At 48.9% G+C, this 19,001-nt stretch overlaps 2 protein-coding genes and 1 long non-coding RNA gene across 5 annotated transcripts in view; 2 read left to right on the top strand and 1 right to left on the bottom strand.

The window, feature by feature from the left end:
- The window catches only part of LOC121349220 (myosin-13), a 30,828-nt gene extending 27,335 nt beyond the window's left edge, over positions 1–3,493 (top strand). Inside the window, exon 39 of one of the 2 annotated variants that reach the window (XM_041459436.1) lies at positions 3,435–3,493. In XM_041459436.1, the coding sequence (XP_041315370.1) occupies positions 3,435–3,478 (44 nt within the window). In that variant the 3' untranslated portion in view covers positions 3,479–3,493. Of the gene's footprint in view, positions 1–1,114; positions 1,133–3,434 lie in introns of those variants that run through there. The other variant, XM_041459435.1, reaches the window with a different exon arrangement.
- On the bottom strand, positions 2,033–8,711 carry LOC121349221. Its single transcript, XR_005954479.1, has 2 exons — positions 8,640–8,711; positions 2,033–6,271 (listed from the first exon to the last, which is right to left on the bottom strand). It is a non-coding gene; the product is annotated as an uncharacterized LOC121349221 (long non-coding RNA).
- Positions 8,712–9,148: 437 nt separating this feature from the next.
- The window catches only part of GAS7 (growth arrest specific 7), a 72,507-nt gene continuing 62,654 nt past the window's right edge, over positions 9,149–19,001 (top strand). For both annotated transcript variants that reach the window (XM_041459494.1, XM_041459493.1), the window contains exon 1: positions 9,149–9,466. In XM_041459494.1, coding sequence (XP_041315428.1) covers positions 9,284–9,466 — 183 coding nt within the window. In that variant the 5' untranslated portion in view covers positions 9,149–9,283. The remainder of the gene's footprint in view (positions 9,467–19,001) is intronic.

Here is a 19,001-nt window from a genome sequence, read left to right as displayed (position 1 = left end):
TCGGGGGGTACAGGGTGTGTGGGGCGCGGGGGATCGGGGTGTGCAGTGGGTACAAGGGGTGCAGGGGATCGGGGTGTGCAGACTGAGGGGTTCGGTGTGCGGGGTGCGGGGTGCGGGGGATGCGAGGTGTGGTTTGCGCGGGGTGCCCCCGGTACGCCGCTGCTGAGCCGCTCCTTGCTGTCCCGGAGAAGACGCCGTGTTGGGAGCACAGCGTCAGCTCCAGGGGCTCCCTGTGGTGTCTCGGAGACGCTCCTGCACCGGGACAGGATCCCTCCCGCTGCTGGCAGGTGTGCCAAGGTAGTGCCAAGGCACAGGTAGTGCTGGCTCCTGGCCGTGCTCATGCTGGGCTGTGCTGCGTGGCTGTGCTCAGCCGGGTGGCCCAAGTGACAGCCAGCAGCTCGGGCTGCTCTCCTCACTCGGTGCTGTCGCCAGGCACCAGTGCCATCATCCCACACCTGCTGGTCACCCCAGCCAAAGCTCCTGCCTGCTCCCAAGCACATCCAGCACTCTGTGTCCCTTCCTCCCATGTCATTCATTCTCTTCTGTGTATTTATCTGCTTCAATTGCTCCCATACATTGTTTTCCATTTAGGTTTTTGTCATCTTCATCCTGTGTTTCACACCCTGTCATCACAGCTGGCTGTCACCCATGCCTCCTGACTGGCCATTCATCCTCCCGTCCACATTTGGGCTCCTTTGTGCCAGTCAGAACTCCCTGGCATGTTGTTTGCTGACGGCCCTCGGACAGCGCCCTGCCATCAAGCACTGTCTGTCTGTCCAGCTGACAAAAATCATCTCGTTGTTTCGCTCCCCAGCCCGTGGCTACCTGCCACCCCTGTGGCTGGCCCGTCCTGCAGCACGGCAGGGGCTGGTGTCAGAGATGGACGTGCACAGCCTGGTCACAAACAAACAGCAGCTCTGTGTCCAGCCCAGTGCCCACGCTGCTCTCACATGACACACACCATGTGTCCTCACAGCACAGCTGTGCACATCAGCGCTGCCTCTGCCCCGGCCAACAAACGCTGCTGTGATAAGCACAGGGCTAGCTGACAAATCGGCAGATTAGCAGGGTTTATCCTTTTGTTAAACACAAACCTGTTTGGATATAAAGGGAGAAAAAACTGCAGGAATGAGCAACAGCTCTTGCATGGGAGTTTAGTTCTGCTGGAGTGTTCTTGGGGCTATTTTTTGCTCTGTTGTGATGATGGCTGAAAACATATTTATAAAGCCTTTGTCTAAATAATGCTTTGCACTCCCAGGAGGTTCCTGATGTGCTTTGTAGTTCTCATAAGACCTACAGAGCCCTCTGAGTCCTTTGCTTGTTCCTCAAAAAAAAGTGTGGAAAGCTGGAAGGAAGTTGAAATGAGATAACTGCTAGGTTATAAAATGAACTTTATTTATTTCTTTAAGAACAAGCAATGTGCTATTTTTCATTTAGTCAAACCAGAAGTGACATGAAATATAAATATCTCCTCTACTAGGAAATAAAAAAGGACAAGACTCTTTATTTTAGAATAGTAACAAAGTAGCTGATTAAGGGAGATGGAGCTGTGTTCTATCTCAATGTATCCAAAGGATAATTCTTGCTAGTTTGCCTATCTGCAAAGGAGGATTTTTAATCAAAAGGAGGATTAAAATGCTGATTTAAAACCACACCATGCACACACGGAGCTCATCCCCTCTAGGCATGGTGCCTGCTCCTCCTTTGAGGACCTGAGGGAATGGATAGAAGTGGGATTCATTCCAGTGGCCTACAAGATTCTCTTTCAAGCCTGTAGGAAAAGGGTAATTTGTGCTGAGAGTTTGCTTAAGTCTGTGACTGACATCAGAACTTTCTGCAGAAAACCCCAAATTCTCAGGCTGAAATGCTGCTCCCATGTGCCACTGTTGATCTGTACTTGTATTAGCATCACACTCAGCACAAGAGGTTTGACCCAGGGTTTGACCCTCTCCAATCACACGATAAATTTGGTCTAATTCACCTCACATATTTGTTCTGTGAAAAATACAACCTCTTTATTTTTTTTTTAACCTGGGGGCAAAACAGCTCCATGTATTAGGGCAGAGTGGGGATTGACTGTAGAGTGCAGCCCTGCAGTAAAGGCCTTGGGATTCTCGTGGAAAACAAGCTGGACCTGTGTCAGCAGTGCTCCCCTGCAGCAGCAACACCCACCAGTCACGGGATGGCATTAGCAAGTGGTCAGCAAGTGCAGGGATGTGCTCACTCCCTTCTGCCTGCCTCCGGGGAGGCTGCATCTGCAACACCCTCTGCAGTTTTCAAACACACTCAGCCCATTGTAAGGGAGATGCTGACACGCTGGAGAGGCTCCAGCACAGCCCCAGGACCTGCAGGAGAGTGTGCTGGGTGAGGAGAGGAGATGGGAATTAGGGAAGGCTGGGGGATCTCACTGCAGAGACGCTGCTGCAAGGGGAGGGGGTAAGAATTCCAAAGCTCCAAGCTTTCCCTGCAAGTGCGCAGTGAAAGGACAAAAGGCAATGTTGCCAGCCAGAAAAATCCTCTGTCAACAAAGGGAGCACCTCGTTTACCAGGAGAGTGCTGCCCAAGGAGGTTGTAGAATCTCCATGGGATTTCCAGGATACATGTGGACAAGACCCTGGAGTGACTTTGGCCAGCTTGAAAGTTAGCCCTGCTTGGAGTAGGAGATGGGATTTCAATGCACTCACTGACTCAGCTGAACTCACTAATCCAGCAGGAAGGAAGTTGCATTATGCAGCTTGAGGACTGATCAATTTGCTGGAAAAATCAAGACCTGGTACCTAGAGAAATTTCAAAATCTGAGAATAAAATTCCTAATTAAATTCTAGCCCAATTGAAAACCTGTGTGTATTTTTTTGTATGTATGGTTTATATACCTGGAATTTTCTTATGATTACATTATTGAGGATATGTCACCATTTGTTTTAAACTTTCTGGATCGTCTTAATCTTTGTTTCTCACACAGTTTCCTTTCTGGGTCACTGGAATATAAGAACCCTGCAATCTTTTTTTTCTACAGTGATGCCACAAACCAGAACCTTCCCCACTAGTCAGAGAAGCTCAGTTGATCTTCAGAAACTCTTCCTTCTGCATTCATTCTGCCTACAGGAGACTGTCTGATAAGATCCTCTGGATATTTCCTTCCTTTCAGCTCTTTCCTGAGTACCAAAACCTGGCTAGACATTTGAAGCAGAGATTGTTGTGATTTTTTGATACCCAGATAGTCCCTACAGCCTTCACAGTTTTTGGGCAGGTCCAGGTGAAGCTTGCAGGGGGTCAGGAACAGTGACCCTACCTTCTCCCAGTATTGTTAGCAGAGGAGTAGAGTAGCCTGGAAATATAAGAAAAGGGACTGGAGAGAATAATCTGTGGGGGCTCAGAAGAATACAGGAGGTGGAAGAGTCACTAGTAAAATCCTCTTTGGAAAATGGAGTGAGGAGAAGTTGGTCACAGTGAGCAGAGGCAAGCAGTGGATGTGTGATGCCCACTGACAGAAACAGTTTGCTGCCAACCCGCTGTTTGTAAATATGTATCAGCAAGAGCAGATTTTAAAGATTAAAGCTGTCAAGGGAAAACTAAGGCTGAGTTCTTCCAAGAATTTATGGGATTGGATCCTCGTCTTCAATAGTCCTCAGGATGAACACGGTTCTTGCCTAATTCTTCAAGACTTTCCTGTATGAGTCATTGTTCATGGCAGAATAGCAGCTTTATACACAGATGGTTGTAGAACAGAGGCACCATTGAGAGGCAAACACTGAGACATCTATGTCCTGCAGATACAGGCACACACACACACATCAACAGCTTCATCCACAGAAAGCAGTCAGTCCTGCTCAGTGTGCTGAGGCAGAATCTCCACTCTTTCATGACACAAGAAATCCCTGATGGAATTCAAGTAATGAGCAATTCATGCTGAAGAGGAAAGCTTAGTGTCAGGGAAATATCAATGTCCAAGCTAGCACACCCAGAGGGAGTTTGGCCAGAGGGCTGCCTGCCTGGACTGTTCTCCTTAGCTGGCCAGAAGCCTAGCTCTCCATGGGCTCAAAAGAGAAGATCAGATGCTCTGGGATCCAGCAAGCTGTTGTAGATTATCTGGCAAGCCCAAATCACAGCACTAAGATTGATACTAAGCCAGAGAGAAGGACATTTGAAGGAAAGTTTGGGTGCTTTCATCAGAGTCCTCTTGAGATGTTTTCCTGTTTCTCCAGTGCCTCTCCATGTAATCTTGGACAAATCCTTTAGGACCCTTAAAGCAGGTTCATGCCCATATCTCCATGTGCAGGTAAATTTCAGAGTAATGGCTCAGGTTTGGACTCCAGTGCAGCTCTTAGGGGATAAAGGTCACTGTAGGTGGATTGAGCCTATGGTTGTGAGCCAGCACAGTCCTCAGATGAAACAAACAAGGGACAGGTTCCAAAATACCATGTCTGCACTGGAAACCCTTGCTACAGAATGTTATGCATGCCAAGAGTTTGCATGGGCTCAAAAAAATAACTAGCCTCAATAACGGAGATGAATGTGGAATGATGTGATACCACCTCTAAATGGGGAAGACATGAGCTATCATTTGTTGGAAATGAAGAGGGTGTTTTCAGAAATGTCTCTCTCTACCTGTCCTTTACCCTAGATTTCTGCTGTAAGATATTGCTGGAGACAAGATAATAAGCCAAACAGTCAGATCCAGAGTTATTTGTCTAATGTTCTTGTCTAACACTTAGAAGCTGAGATCCATGTAGTCACAGCTTATTGTTATTAATACTGTAATTATATTATTTGTAGACAATGCCTTTCTTCCTTTCAATGATTTTCCATTTATTGTGAAATAGTTAAACATTCAATAAACCCAAAACCATTAAACATTTAATGACCTAGTGTTTATAGAGCTGGAAGAAGAGAGGATAAGGCTACAACAGTGTCTGGTTCAACAAATATAAATGCTTAGAAATCACTGAGGTGGTCTAAAATGAGGTCTGTCCTCTCTTTGTGGGCACACTGACCACCATGAAGTACCCCGGATGCCCTGAATGTTTAGTTTGCAGCAAGAGAAACAGCAGCAAGACTAAGAAAGGGAAACTCATTTGAAATTCTGCAGCCATCTAACAGGAGCACACAGCTGAGACTGAGGCTTTTCAGAGCCCCAAGGAGTGAGAGGTGAACACTGAACTGCTGGAGAGAAGGCTTGGCATCACTCTTTCAAACAGGGGTTTGTGACAACTGGCTGCTGCTGACACCTACCTCTGAGGCCAAGTGTCAGAGCTATGAGTCACATTTCTAGGGCCAATTACTGCCTGTCATGTAACAGGGTGGGGCCTGCCCTGCCTCTCAGTAGGAAATATGTTGACTGGAATTAGGCTGATGTTATCGGAACAGTTTGTTATTCTCAGCCTGCTTCCAAGAAAGGAAGTGAATGGAAGCAGTCATCTCTCCAGGTGAATTATTCTGGCAGAAAAATCCAGTTTATCCTCATGTGAATCACCACAAGCTGTTGTTCATGTAATACCACTGGCCATTTATAGACAGAGAATACACTTGTTTGTGTCTGACTCTAAAATAGTAGATACAGCTCTGGGCACTGCAAAGACAAAGATGACTAAACCGGCCCTGGAACATCACAAAATTTTACTACAACCACAGCCAGGCAGGGCACTGCACATCTGACTTCATTTCCAGGGTTGAACTTGTACAAAGGGAGTTCCAAGGTCAGCAGAGCCATCTGAAAAACTTCTAAAAGCAGAAATCAAAGGTAAAGCCAAGCTATATCCTTTGGTGCTTTTTTTTTAAATTCATGTTTGAATCACATATTTGATCAGATGAACATGACTCAGAGTCCTCTGCTTAGAATGTCTGAAGTCCTGGATGCCTAAATTTCCAAGTGTGACTCTCATGAGTATCTGATCTAGGACATTCATTCTCTGTGAGTCGCTGACCAAAACGAGACTGTAGACCAGATGAAGTTTTGTTCTGAGCTCCTGGATCTGTTCTGGTATTTTGGCTGTTTAAAGCACTGACAATGGCCCCTTCCTCCAAAAACTTTTAAGCATTTTAACATCTGAAAGTATCTTCTGTGTACACGCTCAGAACATTTACTCTCCAAAACCAGAATTAATTTCTGCTAGTCTCTTAGATATCAAAGGTCATTTAAAGATCCAGTGCTACATGCATTTGTGCCTGCCTGCTATAAAGCTGAAGTTTGTAATGGCTTCAGGGAAGAGATAACCCTGGGACTGCTAGAGGCTTTTCCACCAAGAGAATTCAGGCAAAGAAGAACAAAAGCCTGCAAAAATATTAGAAAGGGAGATTGTGAGAAAAAACAAGTTGGAAGTAGAGGAAAAAATATCAGAGAATAAACCAAATAAAATATTAAAGCATTCTGTCAACATCAAACATAAGAAAAGCAATATTTAAACCAAAATTAATTATTTTTCGTGAACACTCTATGTGGATCCAAGTTGCAATATAGCAAAGCTGGGTTTGTATACACTGAAAAAAAGACAGGATTTTGTTTTGATTTCAGTTCTTGCCATCTATAAATGGCATTGTTAGAGAATACTGCTGATAGATGTACCTGGATGTGTGCCATGATATCAGGTCTGTGCAGTTTTGCCAAGCAAGGCACAGCTGGTGTGATAATACCACATAATGGATCATAGATCAGTAGTTATCAGCTTAAATACATATCAAAAGGGGGTGATTTAAAGCCATTCATCACAATCCAGAGAATCAAAAATAGAACTGTGAAAAAAGGCTGAAAAATGTTGAAAGAATCCTAATAAAAAACCCTGCAGAGCTCAGCTCCGGTCTGCGCTAAATGAAGGACAGCTACATTGAAAGCCACCTTCTGAAAGGTCTAGGAGAAAGGCCACAAAGCAGAGTGCCACACAGAGTGCTCACACACGTGGAATTCACACACGAGCTACAGTCAGACATGCATGAAGCAAGGTGTGACTCAGACACGTGCTGCAGGGACACACGCACCTGAGGATGTGTCACACACGCACTTCACACGTGCTCAAGTGTGTCACATAATGTCTTTGTCTCACACCCTTGATCGTGTGTGACAAATGCACACACACACGGTGTGTCCCAGACATCAGAGATGTCTCACACTCACACAGGCGTGACTCTCTCCAAACACACACAGTGTCAGACACAGGGTCATCTGTGTAGGTGTCAGACATGCACAGTGTTTCACCCACAGGTACACAGGCGTTGCACACACTCAGGTGACAAACACACAGTCACACATGCTTCAGACACAGTGTCTCACAGAGTGAAACTGCTGCTTGTCACACATGGGTGTCCCGTTGTCACAAACACGGTGACTCTGGTACACACGGCTGCCTCTCTGTGTGGGCATCACTACTGACCCACGGTGTGACACAGCGTCTGTCCTCCATACACACACAGACAGACACACACACACACACAGAGGGGATTCTCCACAGAGAATCACATACACATCTGTCCTCCGTACACACACACACACAGAGGGGATTCTTCACAGAGAATCACACACCCATCTGTCCTCCATACACACACACAGACACACACACACAGAGGGGATTCTCCACAGAGAATCACATACACATCTGTCCTCCGTACACACACACACACAGAGGGGATTCTTCACAGAGAATCACACACCCATCTGTCCTCCATACACACACACAGACACACACACACAGAGGGGATTCTCCACAGAGAATCACATACACATCTGTCCTCCGTACACACACACACACAGAGGGGATTCTTCACAGAGAATCACACACCCATCTGTCCTCCATACACACACACAGACACACACACACAGAGGGGATTCTCCACAGAGAATCACATACACATCTGTCCTCCGTACACACACACACACAGAGGGGATTCTTCACAGAGAATCACACACACATCTGTCCTCCATACACACACACACAGACACACACACAGAGGGGTGTGGAGCACACACAGAGAATCCCTCGGAACGATGTCTGTCACACAGATATACACAGAGGGGTGTGCAGCACACAGGCAGAACACAGAGAGTCCCTTGGAACAGTGTCTGTCACACACACACAGAGGGGTGTGAAGCACACAGGCGTCCCTGTGAACAGTGTCACACACAGACACACAGAGGGGTGTGGAGCACACACAGTCCCTCGGAACAGTGTCACACAGACACACAGAGGGGTGTGGAGCACACAGAGAATCCCTCGGAACAGTGTCTGTCACACACAGCCACACAGAAAGGTGTGGAGCACACACAGAGTCCCTCGGAACAGTGTCACACAGACACACAGAGGGGTGTGCAGCACACAGGCAGAACACAGAGAGTCCCTTGGAACAGTGTCTGTCACACACACACAGAGGGGTGTGAAGCACACAGGCGTCCCTGTGAACAGTGTCACACAGACACACAGAGGGGTGTGGAGGACACAGAGTCCCTCGAACGGTGCCTGTCACACACACACACACACACAGAGGGGTGTGGAGCACACAGGCAGCACACAGAGTCCCTCGGAACAGTGCCTGCCGCACACAGCGGTGTTCCCCGTGCACTCGCCCACACGCTGTCCCCCCGCCTCGCCCCCCGGGTCACTCACACACGGTCCCTGTCGCTGTCCCCCCGCCTCGCCCCCCGGGTCACTCACACACGGTCCCTGTCGCTGTCCCGCCGCCACCAGCGCCACACGCACCGCCCGCCCCTCGCACCGCACGGCCGCTCCTCCCGCCTGTCCCCCCGCCTCGCCGCTCGGGTCACTCACACACGGTCCCTGTCGCTGTCCCCCCGCCTCGCCGCTCGGGTCACTCACACACGGTCCCTGTCGCTGTCCCCCCGCCTCGCCCCTCGGGTCACACACACGGTCCCTGTCGCTGTCCCCCCGCCTCGCCCCCCGGGTCACTCACACACGGTCCCTGTCGCTGTCCCCCCGCCTCGCCCCCCGGGTCACTCACACACGGTCCCTGTCGCTGTCCCGCCGCCACCAGCGCCACACGCACCGCCCGCCCCTCGCACCGCACGGCCGCTCCTCCCGCCGCGTCCTCCCCTCTCCCGCTCTCCCCCTCCTCCCACCACTCCTCCTCCCTCTCTCGCCCTCCTCCCCTCACCCAGCCCGTCCCGCCTCTCCCGCCCCACCCCGAGCCGGCGGTGCCCGTGGGCGCCCGGCGCCGGGGCTGCTCGGCTGCCGCTGCCCGCGCTGCCCGCGCCTGGCGCCCGCCGGGCCGGAGCGGGGCCCCCTCAGCCGAGCGGGGCGGGCGCGGAGCGGCGGCGGCGGCTGAGGCGCGTCCCGGAGGGATGTCGGGGACCCGCTGCCAGGCGCTGTACCCCTTCTCCGGGGAGCGGCACCGGCAGGGGCTGCGCTTCGCGGCGGGTGAGCTGATCACGGTGCTGCAGGTGCCAGACGGCGGCTGGTGGGAAGGGCAGAAGGAGGACGGGCTGCGCGGCTGGTTCCCGGCCAGCTACGTCCAGCTGCTGGAGGTAGGAGCGGGGCCGGGGCTGCGGCGGGCGCGGGGCGGGAAGGGCCGGCCCGGGGATGTCCCGCGGGGGAACCGGCCGTCCCGGGGGGCACACGGGGCCATGGCCGTGCTGCTGTTGGACCCCCCTCGGCATCGCTGTGCCCCTGCCCCGGGCAGGTGTCCCGGCACCGCGGGCTGAGGCTGCCGGGTGCTGTAAGGATCCGCTTGCCCGGCCTCGCTCCGGCGGCCAGAGCGTTTGGTGCTTGTAGCTGTAGCCATGGAGAGGCAGAGCTGAGGTGCGTGACGAGCTGCGGGCTGCTCCGGACGCTTGGGTTTTCACGGTCGCTGGGCAGCAGCAGAAGTCGGTGGCTGCGGTGATGCAGCCCTGTCACTGAGGGTCGGATGCTGGGCGAGTTCCGCTCCTTCTCATTTCCTTTCACTGAACATGTCGTGGCTTTATGTTGTGGAAGAGGTAATTCAGGTATAGAGCGATGGAATCACAGAATGGGTTGGGTTTGAAGGGACCTTAATGATCATCCCATTACATCCACTCTCACATGAGCATCACCTTCCACTAGACCAGATTGCTCCAAGTCCCGTCCAGCCTGGCCTTGGACACTTCCAGGAGAAACCACAAGTTTTCTGGGCATCACCACCCTCGCAAAGGAGAACTTCTTCCTAATGTGTGATATAAATCTGTCCTTCTTCAGCTTGAAGCCATTCCCCCTTCACTCCATGCCCTTTTCCAAAGTCCCTCTCCAGTACCTGTAGGTACTGGAGGATTCTCTAAGTTCTCCCATCTGTTCTCTCCCTCTGTAGCAGCAGTTCCCCAGCCAGCTGCAGACACCTCACTGCCATACCTGTGGCATGGCTTAGAGAGCCCCAGCAGGGTTAAGGCTGCTTGTGCAGACCCATGGACTTTCTGTCAGGATACTGAAAAGTTCTGTCAGTTTCCGTCGTTTTCAGGGCCCTGACAGCTGGGATGACAGTTGGATTCCCACCTCGGGACTGCTTGTGCCTGGATGTGTTTACGGCTTTCAGTCCATGCAAACAAGACACCACGTGAGAGTAAAAAATATGTCCATGAAGAGTTCCTTCACAATCTCTGCATGTGAATTCTGAAACATCTCATGCACTAAAACAAGAGCTTGCCGTGACCCCATCAGTCCTCCCCTTGCTGGCCATGCCTTGTTGTCATTTGGAACTTACACCGAGGCTGTGGGCATGGCAGTGGTGTGGGGGAGCATCTCCCTGCAGTGAGTGGGCTGAAGCCATTCACAGCTCATTTCTCAGGTCAGCCTCTGTTTGTCCTCCCCTTCCAAGGGGAATCAGCCAGCCTGCTTTGCTTATATGCAAGGCAGGCAATGCCCATCCCCAGTTTTCCATGCACACCTCCCAGGGAATCCAGAGAAGCAGGAAGCAGAGTCCTGAGCAAAACCTGCCCACCAGCTGCATGTAGAGAAATGTTCTGCGAGCAAAAGATTCTATGCAAAAGGACATTTTGCCCACAAATCTGGCACTGCCTTTTCATTTCTCTTGTCCAAATAATTTAAAAATCTATGATGCTTCCATTGATTTCCTGTTTCTTATTATTTTTCCTGGAAAGACAGGAAAGTAGAAACAAGAATTGCCCACACAGTGCTACAAGAGTGAGGTCTTGGACTTTCCTGTGCAACTGATGCACTTGGGATTTCTTTTGTTAGGTTCAGAATGTGAGAGTCCTGTTGTTTGTCAGTTTTGCCACCTACAAGATCATTTATTGAGAAACGTGAATGTTTGTGGTTTCACAAATTGCTAAATGTTTACACATCTAGGAATTTGGGAGTTGTTTGGGGAAAAATGTATCATGAGATGTGGAAGATTCTGCTCAGCAGAGGCAGTGGGGAATTGCTTCAAAATACCATAACTTTGCTTGCCTGTCAGAAACTCTTGTTTCCAAAGTCTGAGCAAGTTCCACCATGCTCAGGTCAGTGCCCACAGCCCCAAAATGTGCCTTTCTGACCCTTGGCTTGTGTACCACTGACAGCTTTCATGGAGACCTCTTGTCCACACAGCCTGCCCCCTTTCTCTTGGGAAAGAAAAAAGAAAGAAGGCAAGAAAAATGGCAAGGGCTGAGTGTTTTCACTCTGGCATGTTTCCCTTTTCCCCAGAGATGGTACCTAATGAGGACTATGAGCTGGAGTTAAAAAATACATCAAATGAGAGCTAATTAACCAAAATCCATGGGATCACAGGTACTTGGCACACATCAGAGTGATGTGTGAGAAGGAAGCTCTGTGTTTGTCTGTCTCTCATGGCTCTGTTCAGGTAGCCTTTCCCTTCTCTATAGGTAGTTTATCCCTTGTGTGCAGCTCTCAGGGACCTGATCTAACAGAAAGACACCACAAGAGAAATACTGTCCTTCTCTGTTCTGTGATCTGAGTCCCTGCCCAGCCACACTGACATGGGAACTGGTGCCAGGGCGGTGGTCACAGTGCATGTCCAGATGGGGCCGTGGACATCAGTCTCCTTTCTGTACCAGCCAGCCCTTCCATGGGCTTTGGGTGGCCCTGGCCCTGCAGCTCTCAGTAAGGTTCAGTGCTCTGTCCTCAGCTGAACTTGACAACACTTTGTTGTTTTAAGAGGAAGATGTTATTCTCTCCCTCTGTCCTGCCCTCATTTCCCCGTGCCCAGTTTACCCCAGCAACTGCTTGTGCTCTCTCTGGAGCCTGAAGGAGAGCTGGCTGCATTTTCTGCCACAGCAGACTGAACGTGCCTTGTGGCCTTGCCTGCCTCCACAGCACACACCCTTCCTTCTCTCAGCAAGGTCCATCAGTGGCTGGCAGCTACCAGGAGGAGGTGGCCTTCTTCTGAAGCCTTTGTGACTTGAAGCCTGCACTGTGTTTAGACAGGAAAGCTGGATTTTCTGATTTGTAGGGCTTCGCATTTACCAACACAGGGATCTCATCTGACAGCACTGGTTCAAAAGTCTGTGCTGAGTTTTGGTGAAAGAGGGAAGTGAGAAAGGTGTGAAGAACAGCAGAGGGGGAAAATTGTGTTTTCAATTCATTCATCACAGAGATCAAGGAAAGGACCATAAATATTGGGCAAGAGAGACATAGAGAGATAAAGAGATAAAGACATTTGGCATCCTTTTGTTTCCTGCTCCTGTGGCTGCTGCAAGCCCACAGTGAAGGGTTAGAGGAAAACAGGGGTGGCTGGAGCTTCCTGCTCAAGTCAGTGATGGAAGCAGTGAGAGCTGAAGGAGGACTGGAGGAGCTCATGGTAGGGACAAGCCAGAATTGCCATGTCTCTGTGAGCTCTGGAGAGGACACCACTTCAGAGAGCAAAAGTGGTAGCATAAAGCAAAAAACGATCAAAAGCAGAGAGCAAAGGGAGAAGGGGAGGGTATCAGCTTCGTGGTGGGGTTCCAGATGGATTCCCTGAGGCTGGGCTCGTTGGGAGCAGTTGAGGAGGCTGCTGTGGTTTTAATCACAGAATCACTGGGTTGGAAAGGACCTTTGGAGATCAGCTAGCTTGGCTTGCCTGGCTGTGTCTGTTAGGTTTTCAGTGTGTGCAAGGGTGGACACCACAACTGTTCTGGACAGTGTATTCCAGTGTTTGACTACCCTCACAGTTTTTTCTTGTGTCCTTTAAAGGAATTTGTGTCCCTTTAAAGGGATTTTACGTGTTTTAACCTGTGCCCATTGTAGCTCATCCTTTGCCTGGGTATCACTGAAAACAGTCTATATAATTTTTTTACTGTCTCACCCATAGATTTTTATTCATGTTGATAACATCCCTCTCAAGCCTTCTTGTCTTGATGCTAAACAGTCCCAGATCTTTCAGCCTTCCTTTGTATGACAGATGCTCCAGACTCTTAATCATCCTCATGGCCCATTGCTGGACTCTCTCCAGCGTGTCCTTGCCTTCCTTATGTTGGAAATCCAAGTACAGTTTCCTACACTGCTGTAGATAGTAGGTTAAAGGAGAAATGGTCCCTAAGCAGTATTTCCTGAGCGTGAGAATCCATGGACACTAGAGGAATCCTGAAGACTGCTGTCAGATTATTTGGTTTTGCTTTGGCTGAGCAAGCAGCGCCCTTCTGCAAGCTGAAGGGCTTGGGGAAGGAGGGTGTTGTTCATCCATATCCTATTGAATAGATACCATCAGCTTCAACCCTCACCTCTTTTTTGGTGATTAATAGCTATGGCAGCTGTGAGACCTGAAAAGCAGGGATTTTCTGACCCTTTCCTCCCTCCTGTGTGCTTTATATTTTTGCCTGACCTTTTGACCATTGAGCAGAGCCCTCCAGGGCCCCTTGGTACCAGACTGTCGCAGCCCCAGGTTAAGCAATTGTCCTTCCCAGCCTGGAGCAAGAGGGAATCTGTGCAGATGCAGGTGAGGAGGTGGTGAGCACAGAGCCAGTGGAGTGTGGTGTGTGATGCACTGGGGGATTTCTCAACAGCTCCTGTTTCTTATGCTGAGGCTGGCTGCCTCCTCACCCCAGCTGCATCAGGGTGCTTGGGATGATGATGATGATGTGTGTAGAGAGATCTGTATGGCTCCAGACGCAAGAGCAACCTGGCACAAGGCTCAGGTGCTCCAGTTTGTGACAACCTTTATGGTGCAGGGCAGCACAGATGTTGAGAAAGTGGGGTAGTGTGTATTCCAGGAGGTGCTTTGCATGGGACCCTCTGGAGAAACCTCTGTTGCGTCTGCTTTTCCTAGACAAGTGATTTTTGGAATGTTGGAAAGATTCAGTCACATTTGCAAGTGGTTTCTTTGAAAACCTATTTTTGGGCCTTGGTTTTTTTGTATTTGTAGTTAACTAGAAATCACTTATATAAGCAGCAGCGGCAGCAACATATGCAAATTTGCTGGAAATTGTCAGCACTTTTTATAGCTTCAGTCATCCCACAGATGTAAGTCTCTGTATGAAGCACAGCGTGTGCTTCCAGAATGGATGGAGGTGGCTCTGGAATCTCACTGAGCGGGCTGGACCGAGTAGGACTGCGAGCTGCCACTGATCTTATCTGCACTCCACAGCTTGATTTACCAGAACTGTGAGGCACTTAGGAAGGAAGGAATGGTGTGCTTCTCCCTGGTGCAGGCTTCACCTGCTGCTGTCACACAGATGGTTCATTGCTTCCACTGCTGTGTAATACTCAGCAGGTAACTCACCTCACCTAAACCAGCCTGGGACAGGTGGAGATGTGCAAACAGCTGAGCCTGCAGGTTGTTGCACATCCAGCTGCAGGAAGCATGGAATGGCCTGGCACAGACTGCTTCCTTCGTGGTGCCTGGGGAGTCATAGAGAAAAAAGATGAAGGGAATGCACAGAAATTAAAATGCTGTTTATTTATTTATTTTATAATAGAATGTGTAGAGGATTTCTGTGCTAAACTGCTCTCTGTCATCATGGAGACTGTATGTGATACGTATTAAAAGGGAGGGTGTGTTGGTATCTGTTGCAACAGAGCTTTTCCTGATGCACAAAGGAGAATAAAGTTGTGTGTGCATCTGGATGGCTGTGGGTACCTGAGCCCTGAGCTATTTTTACATGGTGTCCTTATCTCCTGCACGCAACAGTGGTGCTTTGCTTTCTCAGAAGGTTCTTCTACCTCCTTGGAGTTTGTTGTCTCACTCTGTCTTGTTCCTCCACCTCCCCACTTAAAAATCAGCTTATCATACAAGTCATGAAGAGCCACAAGAACTGAGGGGATGTGTGATGATCTCAGGCACAGATGTGACTGCTGCCACTGCTTTTTTCTAAGGATATTCTGTGGAGCATGTAATGCTCCAGTCTAAAGTTTGGCTGCTGGGGAAGGAATCTGGTCTTTAATCTGGTGTGGTAAGGCTGTGGGTGCTGAACCCAAAGAGTGGATGGCATCACTGCCAGGCTGGGGTGATCTGTCTCCAATCTCCTGCCCAGGGGTGCTTGTGACACCATCCTGAGTGTTCTGGCCATTCTGCTGCCCCTGGGAGGTGGTGCTGGGGCAGCAACCACAGCTCAAGTGGGGATGGCATTTCCCCTGGTGTGGAAGGCTGGTTTTCATTCTCTTGGTGCAGGGTTGGCTCCCTAATGAAGGCAGAGTGTGGCTATGGATGGAACCTGCTGTGGGTGCTGTCTCAGGGAAAAGGTGAAGTTCCCAAAGTTCAGTGCTCACAGGTGCTGAGGCTGGTCTGCTCTGCATGGTTCAACAGCAAACTGTTCAAAGGGTTCATGAGAGGAGTGACAATGAGACTCCTGTGCTATTGCCTTGTGGTTTAGTTTCACGCAGTCTTTTTTCCTCTCTTTGACTTTCTGTATTTTTTTAGAGTTGAAACTTGTGATCATCTGACCACTGATATTTCTGGCAAATGTGAATGAAATGAAATATAAAAGGGTGAGGAAATTATATTTTGCTGCCAGAAAATCACTCTTTAATCAAGTTCTGAGGGAATTTAAAGCCCCAGGAGAATGTGAAGGGGATGTGAGGCTGCAGTTCACAATCCCTGTTATCCATCTGGCAATAACTGTCTCACTCTGTTGAAGTTACAGATAAAATGTAAAAACTGAATAGTACCAGAAATAGCCAAAATTTGTGCAGAGAAGGGTCTCAAAGAAGGCTGTGGTATTTTTTATGAGCTCTTCTGTCCCCTGCAGAAGTTGGGGTGTTGCAGAAGCTGGGCTCATAGGTGCTGCTTCTGCAGCAGGTGAGAACTGTCACACTGTTGGACTTACAAAAATTGCATAGGACAGAATTTTTAAAGATGTTTTTCCTTTATCCTTTGCTAAAAGATGAAAAAGTGCCATGGAAGGCTTAAACTGGCCTGTGGATTACAAAAAGAGTCTAAAAACAGTCTCCCTGAAGACATCTGCCTTCTAGATGTGCAGGATTAAACGAGTTGCTGTGCACCTGCAATTTAAGGATGGATACAGAGCAACCATGAAAAATATGGATAATTTAAAGACTCACTTGAAGATTGCTTAGTTCTCTAAAGAATTTCCAGCTCATTCTGTGCTCTGAATGGGGCACATGTCCTGTAGGAAAATATAAGAGTGATTTCTGCAGCAGCAAACGTGGGGAACTCAAGTTTCACTTTCCAGCTTGGGTGCAGAATGCACCTTCAGTGCCTTGAGTGTTCTGCCACAAACACCAGTGCTGAATGTAACACACAGCACTTTACAGAGAATGTATTTTAAAAAGACACAGTAGGAATAATGAGATGATGCCAGATACTTATTTTCTAAAAACAAAGCTTTACTTTGGTGTCCGCAGTGGAAAATTTGGCTCTGTAATCAAGACCAGAAAATTCTGGCAGCTTTGATAGGATTTGGTTTTCTCTACTTCTCTCACTTTTACTTGTGGGATAATAAAGACCAGGTAGAATTAACTAGTCATTTAACTAACCAGATTAAACCTGTGTTTTATGCTCCATGATTCCTTCTTTTCCATGCTTGCTTATGCCCATGAAGCACATTATTACCAGCATTGTGCCCCAATGCTCATTAGCAGAATCTGAAGTGTCTGAGTGTGCTCTAAGGACTTGTTTTTTGTTTTGTTATTTTATTTTTGTTATTTTGCTGACTGCTGACACCAAGTGCTATCCCAAAGATAGCAGTGTCTGTTTTGGAGAAGCTCCACAATAACAGCAGCAGGTAGTATCTCTTTTGAAAATATTTGGGTCTGTTGCAGTTGTTTTCATTGTGGCCATGCTACAACTCAGGGCAGGAGGAGTTTCCCACTTTGTGTGTGTTCATCCTGTTCCCTCCATCGACAGCAAAGGGAGCCAGCCACTGTTAACTTGTGTCTTGGAATGTTTGACACAAGGCACTGATATTTCTGTCTCTGATTTCTGACACTCCCAAGGAGCACTCATTTTGGGCAGCTTTCTCAGCATCCGGCACTTCTGGACTGTGCCTTGTTCCCTGTGCAAGGCAGGTTTGCTGAATCCTCCCAAAATCTGGGGCTGGGGTGCAGTGGCTGCTCCCTGTGTGCTCATTTCCAGGAGCCTGCACAGCTCTGCCTTTGCAGACAGGGACAGAGGACCTGGGGAAACCCAAAAGCAGCATCATGGAATTGGTGGTCCCCACCCTCTGCTTTGCAAACTGTCATCAGTTCACGTCCCTACAAAGTGTCATTTGCCATATTTAATTACCTGTCACACTCCATTTTATTGGTATGAGCTCTTGAGTATGCAGAACAGTGTGAAACCAGGGCCAACAGTTTGCTCAGCCACTGTTTTCCAAGTTCGTGCTTCAACTAGTGTTTGTCTTGAAAAATTTAAGTATGCTTTAGCGTATTTGGAATTTTTCTCATCACTCTGCTGTGTAAAGCATTGCCTGTTGAGAGGAGCTGCTGTGCAGGGTTGGTATGTGGCAGGGCTGTTGGCAGGCTTGCCCTGTACCTGCAGAGCAGGTGAGCAGGCTGAGTGTGTAGCACGGGGTTGGCCATGGGAGAGCCCCTTGCATACCTGCCATAGCTCAGAAGTGCACTTGTGATGGAGAGGGAGAGCAGGCTGTGCATTTTCCTGGGATACAGACTCCCTCCCTGCTGTGGGTTCTCAGTACCTGCTGTGGTGACTGCCCTGGGGAGCAGTCCTTTTACAGGCATATGGAATAGCAGAGAAAGCTTTTTGCTTGTACTAGTAATCCAGTTTTCCACATCACGCTATCAAAATAGCTTTTGTACTAGCCTAGTACATCTGTGGTTTGCTTTTTTGCTGGCACATTCCAGAAAGGGGTGCCATGGGTTACTCAGGAGCTGCCACTCTGCATTTTGTAGAGTATATCTGGCAGCAGAACAGGCCAGCATCTTTTAACATCCACTTTTGTCAGCATTTGTGAGCAGTCCCCTCAGTACTCAGCCATCAGCATGAGGCACTTTGGAGTTAATTTAGGCTGACTGATAGATGACTTTAGTCACTAATCTTTGAGCTCCTCAGCAGGTGCAGATGCAAAGGTTGAAAATCTTTCTTTGAGACCTGTCTGGCATTTTTCCTACATTTGTGGTTGGTAAGAGTAGACTGTGCAGACTGTTCTTGAGCCACAGATATTCCCACTGTGATGCTGGCAGCAAAAGCACCGTGGTCTTCCAGTGTTTGAGCACTGGGTTTGTTTACTGCACAGATCTCTCAGGGCTTTCCCAGCTCTGTGGCACTTGGAATGGCCTCTGCTGCCACAGTCTCCAGGAACAAAATCTTTCCTACTTTAACTCCTTTGCTGGCTACCACTTCATGTGCCTGTATCCATCCATTTCCACTCTTTGCACTGTGGAAAAAGCCCTCAATAACAGGAAATTCGAAGTAATAAGTCTTGGGAAGACCTGGGGTTTTGTATTGTAAAATGGATCACACCAAGGTCTGTAAGGAAGACGTGTGATGTTCCACAGAGTGCTCTGATGAAATATTCCATGATTTTCAACAAAGAAGGGACACAGCAGATGTGAAAGCTGCAGAAGATCTGTCCTTCCCAGCTTTGCCAGAGCAGGGGCGAGCTGCAAGGCTCTAGCTCATCGCAGAGAGAGAAAGCAGGAGCTTCTCTGAGCTGGAAATGGAGTCTGGAATAATCAGGCTGTCCCATAAGTACTGAA

This window comes from Pyrgilauda ruficollis, unplaced genomic scaffold, assembly GCF_017590135.1.
Source record: "Pyrgilauda ruficollis isolate IOZ18807 unplaced genomic scaffold, ASM1759013v1 scaffold136, whole genome shotgun sequence".
Taxonomy (NCBI): Eukaryota; Metazoa; Chordata; class Aves; order Passeriformes; family Passeridae; genus Pyrgilauda; species Pyrgilauda ruficollis.
The sequence above is the reverse complement of the archived record's forward strand: the minus strand, read 5'-3'. Positions and strand labels throughout refer to the sequence as shown.